Source organism: Chlamydotis macqueenii, chromosome Z, assembly GCF_036417535.1.
Source record: "Chlamydotis macqueenii isolate bChlMac1 chromosome Z, bChlMac1.mat, whole genome shotgun sequence".
NCBI lineage: Eukaryota > Metazoa > Chordata > Aves > Otidiformes > Otididae > Chlamydotis > Chlamydotis macqueenii.
This window is the reverse complement of record NC_141593.1, coordinates 26,239,264-26,250,233: the sequence shown is the minus strand read 5'-3', so window position 1 is coordinate 26,250,233 and position 10,970 is coordinate 26,239,264. Positions and strand designations below refer to the sequence as shown.

Below are 10,970 nucleotides of genomic sequence, written 5' to 3'. Positions count from 1 at the left end.
TTGTTCTTGGAAACCTTTCAGCTGTAAAAACAAGGCCACATCTGAGCTGAGACAGCCAGCTCTTAAGAGAGACTCTCTTTTTTCACAGCCTGTTTCAGCAAGTAGAAGATGACTTATGTGTAGTTGTTGAGCCCACCTTGCTGTTTTAAGAATGTGGAGTTGCTTCTGGTATGCTTTTCTCATTTGACAGGAATATTACTTTTAGAGTATGAATTTTGAGGCTGTAGCAAGTTTGAAGTATAATAATAGAAATCCAGGTTGCTATGATGACTGTAATTGTAGTAATTCCAGTGATTACTTGTATCCGTAGCTTGCTGTTAGGATAGTTAAGGTGATCTGCCTTGGGAATATCTTTTCTGAAATTGCTGAAAAACCAGCACCAGTTGTTTGGGATATTGGTGTGGTGTAAAAGATGCTGCAACTACACCTCGAAGTCCAATTCTGGGATTTTTTTTTGCCTCTAGATGTAAGAAACACTGCAATTCCTGCAATTCCTGCTACTTCGTTTGTTGCAGCTTCGAATATCTCAGTGGCTGGGCTCAGCCTGATCTGTTTTGTTTACTGTGTCTATTGTGTGGAAAGCACACAGCATGTTAACTAAGACCAGCCACCCCTCCTCCAGCCTTACGTGGGCATCATTACAGCAGTGTTTTCTCATTCTGGGGAAATCTGGGGCAACTGGATGGCTGATAAGCTTACTATCGTTTTTTTTTTTTCCCTAATTCAGGAAGATGTCGACTTAGTTTGCAGGCATGAATGGAGTATAATGATATCAATGCCTCCTGATGGGTGTGTAATAATTCCACTGGTTTATTCTGTTTCTAGATGCTGTGACAATGGAGCTGAGCTGCACTGAAGTACCTCTTTATGTAAGTTCTACAACTCTAGGCTTCTGCTCAGAGAGTCGCTTTCTTTTGGGTAATGGCTCATTCAAAAGCAGGGTGAATGAAACCAAAAACCATTCTCTGGTTTTCTGAGACCACGGGCTGTTGAGTGTTGCTGTCTGGTGCAGGCATGTGTGGGCATGATGATTTTCAGTACTGTGGCTCAGTTCTCCGAAGTAGGTTTAAAATTATTTCCCCTTTATGATCGTTATTTTCTTCTCCTTCAGCAGTCTTAATTGCAGTTTTCAAAAGCAGAATTATTGCCTGTGAAGAGGCACCACTCACTCTCTCTTTCCCACAATTTATGGCTGTTTTTTCCCTATAAAGTTCCAAATTACCATTCTCTCCACTTCCTCAAAGCAGGCAATCATATGTTATGTGAAAAAATGAGTGAGTTTCAGTTTATAATAACATTGAATTTTTTTTTCTGCAAAACCTGCAGTGATTGCTTAAAATAAGTGAACTCAGAGTTCAAAACTAGGTAGTAATAGGAGTGAGAGCATGTATTAGATAAACTTAATTTACTTGATGTCTTCAGTGGGATGCGAGTATGAGCATTAAAACTTATGCACCCTCATCATTATTAGTGATAAGCCATGGTTGTCTTTTTTGGCTTGTTCTGCCATGGTTTGCAATAAGAATGGTAGTAGCAGGGGTACATGAATGCTGGTGTCTAGGAGGGTAGAGGGAGGGTACTGAATGCTTTTTTAAAAGGTGAAACAAAGGCAGAAACAAAACAATTATCAGTTTATTGTGATGAGGTGGGGATGGAAATGGAGGACTACAAATAATCTGTACCCTGGAGTACTGAAGTAACATAAGATTGGTAATGCATCAGCACGAGGTTTTTGTATTTGTCAGCTTGGGATTGGGAACATCAGGGTCACAAAAATCAGATGCAGTATCTTTAAAGCGGGTGGAGGAGAGGGATTTGTGAGGCCCGCTCATTTGATGTTGGCTGTGTGGTGCAAGGTTTTAAAAACAAATTTTGACAGAAAGAATAGTCAAGAACATGGTGCTAGTGGATAAAATTCAACACAGTTTTATCATAGATGGCTGTGTCAGGCTGATCTGATATTTTCTGACAATAACTGACCACTTGGAGAAGAGCAGTGCAATGGCCTTAATTCAAGTTCTTGAAAATGAAACATTTGATACCATGTGTCACAGGAAATTCTTATCAAAGGTAAAGAAGTCGGAGACTAGTAGAAAGAGATAAGGATATATGGATACTGCAAGGACAATTATTAGGGTAGAGAGAAAGATACTACAAGTGATATTCCTTAAGGATGATGCTTAAGGCCAGTTATGTTTAATTTGATTATAACCCAGACTGCCAGCTGTAGGTGTGTGAAATCTATGTAGATTTCCCACCTTTTGTTTCCTGCAGTTAATAAGAGCATGGTACAAAGCTGTGCATTTGGGGAGCAATAGTGATACATCTCTTATGAACTAGGAGCTCATCAGGTGGAGGCAGAGGGGGCTTGGGGTGTACTGGTGACTTGTAAAGTGATGGATGTGAGAATGTGATTTTAGTTGGAAACCTTCGTCCTAAGCTTTGCTCAAGTGAGAGCCTGTACTGGACCTGAGCTTTGGTAAGTTGCTGGTTGTGGTACTGAGCTATGATAACTTGCTACTTGTGGTCAGAAGCTTCTCACAAACCTCGGTGGGGAAATCCCAAAGGGGTCTCTTAGAGACCTGATGAGAGTGGTTTGGATTGCTGTTAGGCGGTCAGCAACCTGTGTTCTTGTGAGGGGAGCAGGTGGAGGTGGTGTCTTTCCTCTGGGTCCCCAGTGTCCTCCCAAGCCCGAGGACAGTGGTGAAACATGGACTTCCAGAGACTTGGAACGGGAGCAGCTGGGGTGAGTTTCCCAGAAACTGGGACTGTAGTAATTTCTAAACAGCCTCTTGTATTTTGTGTAGGTGAGAGAGTGTGTGTGTGTGTATGTGGGAATGAGGGTATATAAAGCTTTCAGGCCTTCTGCAAGGAATGGGAAGGGGCTATGTGAACACCCTAAGGTGACTGAGAAGGATTCAAGGTTGTCTGTCAACCCTTATCTAAAACTTGGGGAGGTCTTGGCAGACCTTATACTGATCATCTGAGATTGATGTAGTTGCTCTGGTGAGCTAACGTCTGAAAGTGTTGCAGTTTCCTAATCTTGGCTGTCACGATATTGTTGCTAATCTGAGTACTTCTTGGTGCATTTGGGAAGATCAAAGAGGTCTGTCCATCTTGAAAAAGTCCTTGAGTCAAGGCATTTATTTTCTCTTAGTTGGGTCTAATTACTTCATCAGTTTTGGAAACTCTTTCCAGTTACTCCTGCTTTATTTGCATGACTTTGCTGGAGAACACAATCAAATCAGCATTTAAATTAGACATGAAAGTTCTTTCTGATTGTGCAGTTCCTTAGACAATTTTCATTAAGCAGTTCTCTGGCTAGCTGAGCTTGTCTAAAATCTGTTAAAACTTAATCCATAAGCAGGGATAGAGAAAGCATCTCTTGGGAAGACTGAGGGAACATGCCAAATATTTTCATTGCAGTGAATCCAGGTATTTCTCTGATGTGTTCCAGTCCCTTTTAAAGGACACAGTGAACCTGCAGAATATCAACTTTAAAAATGTTAAGAGTATGGTTGTAACACGTTATTTTCTGCAGGAAAAGTGAAAGTGGTCAGAAAGTAGAAGTAATCCTTTATTCCCAGCCTCTATGAAAGCATAAGTTTTTGTTGTTTGAGAGAAAGAGAGATCTACTGTATGCTGAGTCCAAAATTAGGATGCTTTTCACACTGTATTTAAACATGCTTAGTATCTGTATCAAGTGGATTTTACACTCTGCTTTGTTCCAAGAATGTGTGTCTGAGAGGCTTGTACTTCAGGTCAAATTATCTGAGAATAACGTAGCTCTGTGTTTATAATACACCTTTTAAAAGATATGTGTGAGGTACTTTGTTGACTTACTCACTACTTGTGAGTAGCTGTTACACAGCTGGAGGATGCATCTACACAGCGCTGTTACTCAAACTGTCAAACTTCATCAGTACTGAATGTCTTTGCAAATCTGAAATAGTACACAAAATCTGGTCGGCCAAGTGACAGCTGTGTCTTTTTTGTTACATAAGAGGGAGTGCATTCAGAAAGCTCAGAGACCTTGCTGAGTAATACAGTTTTTGTGAAATGTAATTTAAAAATACTTTATGAAATTATTCCATTTCAAAAATGCATTATTTTGATACACTTCTCTTTATATGTATTTTTTTTTTGTGGCAGCAATATGATTAAAATCTAATTACAACACACGTAAATGTCATGTTTTAAAAAATAAATTGTAATGAAACAGAAAATTAAATATTTGAAGCACATGCTGTTCAGTTAATTTGAGGAGCCTGTTTCCGGCTTCTAGACAGCAAAATCCTGTTACCCACATCATAAAATTACTCGTTATAAGCCAGTCTAATTTTCAGGATTGACTAGCCAAGGATAAACTGAAACATCATATATGTTGTCCCTTCTTTCAATGCTAATAACACATTGTTTAACTAAGTAGAACTTGAATTTAAATAGCTTTTGCCCTCCTAAGTTACATGTTTTTAACTGACACAAATAAAATTATATTTATCCAGTTCTTTCTGTAAGGAGAGCAGCAAGCTGAGTCTTTTCATTTCGTAGTGTACTAAACGCAGTCTATGGAATAAGACCACACTGCCTTCATGCAGCCACTGGTTTCATTGTAGACAGAAAAAAGACTATCTGTGAAAGAGAAAAAGCAAAATATTTGATTAAGCACTTTTCAGATATTAACAAATTTATTTATGGCGGTTGTTCGTTCTATTGAAAGCAGTTTCTAGTGTGGAAAAACAAATTTCTCACATGCAAAATCCTTCTTTCTTATTTAATGGTAGGTGACTGGTTTTTGTTTGTTTTGAAGAAATGTTATTGATGACCAACATTGATCATTGACACTGGCAAACAAATATCTTGCTGCCATGGAGTAAACATACTGTGGGAGTAGTCAGCTCTCAAGAGCAGAAAATGAGTGATATCAGAAGTTTGTAAATTATTCTCTGCTTGGAGCCTGGTGAATGTTTTCCATGGGAGCTGCACGGAAAAATAAAGAGATGCTGATATTCACAGCCGTTCCCTGTAGACATCAGAGGGTTCTCATCTTCCAAGAAGATGATGCTGGAGATTATGTGTCAATTCTGTCTTTCCACAGGAGTATTTTTGGAAATACATTAATTCTCTGGGTAGAGGCAGAAACATGGGCTCCCAGCTTTGATACTCAAGATCTCCTGAAAAGTAAAACTTCCACGTGGTCCTGTACTGTATGTTACCTACTATTCTTGAAAAGCAGTTTTCCAAGGTATAAAATACTCCTGCCTACAACCACTGGAGTTGGCTAAAAGTGCTCGAAGTCAAAGCTTAATTAACTTCTCTTGTATTCTGCTACACCATGTCTCTCCCTCTTGTGTCTGCTGTTTGGAGTTGGGTTTTGTTTCTGACATTGTTACAGCTTCTTTGATGAAGCATAGGTGCCAAGGAGGGAGGGATGCTTATGTATTCACTGTTTTATACCAATGTATTGAAGTATTCCTACAAACGGTGAGGGTTCAGCAGGTTTGCCTCTGGTGGGGTCAGGGAGGGCTGAAGGTAAGAAGCAGGCTGCAGGCTCACAGCCACAGAACATCTGAGTCCCTGGAGACTCTCCCACCTTGGATAAGCTTTGCGATGGTCTTTGCCTGGGCTGGGTCTGCAGCGTGCCACGCGTGTCAAGTTTTCTAGCGTTTCTTTTTCCCTGTTTTTTTTTTTTTGTCCGGCATGTTTCCTCTTAGTGGCCTTTGTGCAGTTTACATGATCATGCCTGTTCTTTGCTTGTCTGGCTATTTGTTTGTTTGGGTTGGTGATTTGCTCTGGGCAAAGAGACAGTAGGAGTGCAAGATTGGAAATTAAAATCTGGTATGGGCAATACAGTAGCAGCTTTTTTATCACATGCAGTGTACCAGTAGCCTGTTCCTACAAAGGCATGTCTGTATTACAACCTCAGTTAATTATCCCTTGGATGCATGTTTTATTTCCTTCTGTCATTAAGTAACAATTTTGAAGTTCTTTTGAACTTTTGTTACTTTTTCAAAGGATATACCCTCCCTTAAGGAGTTTTTGGGTGAATATCTGGGCTACAACCAGGTTCATTAGGATCTTCACTCTTTTTAATCTGCGATCTGGTGGTTCCTCAAGGATGAGCTGGCATAATTCCCAGGTACCTGGTTGAAAACACAATTGCTTATTCACAGGTACCTTGGCCGTAGAAGGTATTGAGTAAGGAATAGAGAGGAGAAAGTGAAATAAGGGAGATATTTCATACCCAAGGGGCGTAGACAACAACAGCAAATTCCTAGACTGATTTTTAAGGTTCTTCAAAGCAAAGCCTGCTATACTGATGGACAATTTAACTTCTTGAATTTCATGGCTGAGAAACATGGTGAAACAGAATTAATTCTAAAAAGTTTCGGTTCACAAATAAGCTCATTTCGTTATCCAGTAAAAAAAAAGACATAAGCCAATAGGCACTGGCCAAGGAGTGAAGCAAGGGAGCTCTGTCCAGCCAGCTGCCTTGCCCTGTTGCTGGCTTTCATGCTCCCCCGTTGAATTAGCCCTGGTACTGTTGTACCATCTGCACACTCAACAGCAGTGGCGTGGAAGGAGGAAAATAATTACAGAGTTTCATAATGGACATTTGCTAAGCTACTTCCAGGCCAGTTTCAGAATATGCATGGCTGTTCCACAGCGGAGGAAATTAAAGACAAAGTTTCAGATTAGGAGTCAAAAGTCCTGTTGAAAAGATCTGAAAACAAAGGATGGTAGAAAGTTCAATTTGAAAGGAGGATTTTAGTGCATATCCAGGGATTGGATTAATTTGATACTCTGTCAGCAACTTATAGTTGTCTGGACTATTTTTACCTCAAAAGTGAGGGTTTTCCGAAGTGCTCTCTCTTGGTCGATGTTGCTCCAGCTGAACGCAATGGTGAAGTGCACTCTGTTATTCGCACAGTCCTGAATGCTTCTGAAATTCTCAATTCTGCACTGAGGCCCATGCAAATGATGATTAAATAAACAGGGTTTTATTTACTCTAGCAGTGTGCCCGGGAATAATTTGAGCGCATCTGCTCGAAAGTGTTCAGACGTCCATAGGCAGAGGGACTCTGAAAACACTTGGTGAGACAGTTAAAAAATTACGAATCATCTTGTTTGGCAGGAAGAAATTCCACACGTTTTTTTCTGAAGTACGTTATTTGTATGCCTAGTTAGAGCTAGAGGGACAAACAAGCTGTAATTGTTACCTTCTTCACAAATGGATGGATTTCATGTGCGTGAGAACTGGGAAACAGAATTAACAGAAGTAATTCAACAATGTTATTCTGTTCTCTAAGTGATTGAAGTTAAGTTCAAACTGATACACAGTTCCAGTGCTTTTGCATGTATAAGTAGGACGTGGCAGTAGGATTTAAATATTAATCTCAAAGCAAGTAGTTGATCATCTGCCTTGCCAAACTGTGTACCTTCCCAGTTCCTCCATGCTGAACTAATAAGAATTGAGGTTGGAAGAGGGTTGGGATGGGATAGAGTTTTCCATGGTGGGATACAGCTTTTGGATTTTCTCCTCTTGCCATGTGTTCAGGCTCTTCTAGCCAGCGCTTTGTGGAAAGAAGCCAGTTTCTAGCCTGTCTTGCCCATCCTGTGCTTTCATGTTCTTCTCTGTTGCGGTAGGGTTGGCCATATGCTGGATCAGGTGATGTGTTCAACCAGGCTGAAACCACTGTCTTGTTTACATGGTGATTTCAAAACACAGAAGAGAAATGTGGTTTAAAATGTTGATGTGTGTTGGGCTTCCAGCATGCATTTACTAATGCAGGGAGCTGTGTTTTCTGCCTGGATCCAGTGCTGGCTGGAGCCATGAGTGTTTTGTTGTTGACCCCTGTGGGAGCCTGGTCAGGTCTGTCGTGGGCAGCGTACCTGGGGGCACACAGAAGAGTTTGCGCAGGCCGGCCTGTGTTTGGGTGCAGAACTGCTGCCAGAATGAGACTGAGGAAATACGTATAAATGAATGGGATCTATTTTAAAAGATATGAAGGAAAAGAGAGGGTACTTCAAAGCGTGTCCGTCAACAATCGGATCATTTTTTGCTCTCATGGTGTATTATTTTTCCTCCATTTTTTATTTTCCTATTCAGTCCTTAGACTGAGATTTTTCTGGGCAGGGACTTTGTGCTTACATGGGTTTGTGTATTGTCTGCAAAAGCAGAGCCCTGTCACATAGGACACAAGAATAATAAGTAATCTATTTATGTATTTTAAATCAAGTCAACTGAAAGAGGTAACTCATTTTTTTTTAGTTAACAGTTACGTGTCAGAATGGATGTTAATTTTCTATCAATGTGCTTTACTGCAGAAGTTTTCTGATGTGCATGTGTGAACAGCTCATTCCCAAGCTTCTTAATTCCTCAGTATGATTTTATGCACTAACAGAAATTGTGTTGCCATTGACAGCAAAACACTGAATGGTATTTTTAACGACAGACCAGCAAAAATGTTAATACGTGTTTTGGCACTGTGAAATGCTTGAAAATATTTTTTTTTTCCTTCATCTTCCTTTAAAACTTTTTTTTTCTGATAAAGGCAACCAGGCTTTTTTAATTTTTTTTCTATCCAGCTGATTCAGATTTAGGAGATATTCTGTTCTCCACAAGTATTGATTTACTTTGCCGTATGGGAGACTGAAAAATGTCTCCACCTTACCTGTTGTCACAGTTTGATGGTGCACTTTATACAGCTTTAAGACTGCTGGTGACAAGTTAAAGAAAATAGTGGCCATATGATGCAAAGTGTTGATTTGCTATAAACTTGCTCTCTGGTTCAGATTGTTTGAAAACATCAGTAGATTAATTCTGCACCAGCAGCTGGATCAGGTACTGTCTCTTTTCCTGCTGCTGGCATCCAGCAGGCCTAAAAAGCACAAAGCCAGCATAAGCTCCGTATCGTGTGCTTTCACTAATTCAACAAAAATGAGATTGTGTGCCCAGGTCTGGTGTGGGTCAGGTTAGTGCGGCTGGACGTTGCTCATGGTGACGTGTAAATGGTCTTGCCGCCAGCTGTACCTTTAAATGAGATTAGTGTTGCCAGCCTATGCTGAGGAAGAAATTAGTGGATGCTTTCATTCTGTTCATCTTTATGATTTACACCGTCATTGGCGGGTTTCTTGCTCTTGGCTGAGTTCCTGCAGCCACCTACTTGTGATCATATGTAAAGTATCTGAGCTTTATATATAGTTGTTCAAAGTGTGCTATATTTATGTGCCTTTTGATCTTACATTATGAGTTAATCCGTTCAGTACCCTAGTTTTTCCCTTGCCCTGCCATCACCCTGTCTACCAGTACAGCAGTGCAGCATGAAAGCTTTACCTGACACCTGCATCCCAGCATTATGCTTTTTTGACCGCCTCCTTGTGGCATGCCATGCTGTTTTGTTTGTGGCCTGAAACTGTGCCAGGCTTCTCTTGCAACCTTGGTGAACCATGAGCTCCTGCTGTGTTTGTGCTTGACGTCTTTTTGGGGATGGTGCTTTGCAGCAGGGATGAAAGCAATGTGAGCTGGAAGAGCTGACAGAAGCTAAACAAAAAGCAAAAGGCTGGCGGAGAGGGTGCAACGGTAGAAACAGGACTGAGGAGGGCAATTTTTTTTTTTTGTGATAAGGTGATGCTGTAGAAAATAAGGACCTGGAAAGCGTTGCACATGCACTGAATGAAATGCATTGATTTGCCTAATACATGTTTCTTTTTAAAGCATTAGAGACAATTTAGCAGTGCAGAGCAGCATGGAGACATATGTATGTCATTACCTGTTACTGGGTTTCTTCTTTTTAGAGGGATTGTATTTGGTTTTGCAGTAAATAAGTGGTATTTTAGATGCCTGCTTTTTTTTTTTTTTTTTTCCTAATAAATTCAATTGGCTTCTAGTTCTTTTTGCTGGGGTCAAGTCTTGCAGTTCTCAGCAATAAACTTGTTCTTCTGTCTGTGTCTGTGAAGAGAGTGAGCCTGTCCTCACTCAGAGGTGAGTGAGGAGGCAGAAGGTGTAGCTTATTTTGAGGCACGAGCTCTGGGAAAATGCCAGTGTATGCAATTTCGGAAACTCCCAGTGCAGCAGATGTACTTCAGCTTGTCACCAAGGGAGGAGTACTACAGTAAGCTTGACTGAAAACCCACAAGGTTTAAGGCTGATTTCCTGTTAAAACCCAATAAAATAAAATACAACCCTTCATTTCTCCTCCTCTTCAAAACAAATAAAAAGAAAAAATCCAGCTCTAAAGTGATCAACAGGCTGGAGCTCAGCTTGTGCATGAAAACAGCTGTAGAGTAACAGAGCCTGCGCTGGATTATTTAGTGTGGCCTTCTGGTGTGTTGCTGGCTGTTTTGTATCACCCAGCTAGCATGTTATCAAGGCCAAAGACTTGTCGGGCCCTTCAAAAAGCCAAAATACATACCAGCTGTGGAAGATGGGAGAAGCCAGGCAGGGAATTGTTTGGGTAGGAAGAAGTTCTCAGTACTGTGGTTGGGTGACCATGACGGGGGTGCTTTCAGAAAGGGTAGACAAAACCTGTCTTTGAGGAATAACCTGGGCGGCGTTCATCCTGCCTTGAGGCAGGGAAGACAGCTAGCTGACTTCTCAGAATGTCTTCCATCCTTCTTGATCTTTTTTTTTTTTTGTTTGGAGTGTACTTTTGTCTTCAGTTTGGATGTAACAATGCTTTATTTTTATTTTTTTTTTCCAGTTTGTTTGGGCTACTTAACAGTCAAAAAGGTGGCAATAGCTTCTACCAACCCTTATTTTTCCTTTTAAAAAGGCACTGCATATAAACTAAAGTGTTGAACTTGCTGATATTTTGTATCAAAAGACGGTAGCTTATTGGTCTTCATTAGGCAATTTCTCTGTTAGTACTTTTCTCTTTAAGGTTGTGCTGGGACCTTGCTAGAAGCATCCTTCAGATTATAGTCTGCGATGCAAGTGATAACTGAACCTTTTTTCTCACTTATCTGAC

At 40.5% G+C, this 10,970-nt stretch overlaps 1 protein-coding gene across 1 annotated transcript in view; it reads left to right on the top strand.

The window, feature by feature from the left end:
• The first annotated feature begins 829 nt into the window (after positions 1 to 829).
• The window catches only part of ARHGEF28 (Rho guanine nucleotide exchange factor 28), a 121,086-nt gene continuing 110,945 nt past the window's right edge, over positions 830 to 10,970 (top strand). The window contains exon 1 of the mRNA XM_086770867.1: positions 830 to 869. Coding sequence (XP_086626993.1) covers positions 837 to 869 — 33 coding nt within the window. The 5' untranslated portion in view covers positions 830 to 836. The remainder of the gene's footprint in view (positions 870 to 10,970) is intronic.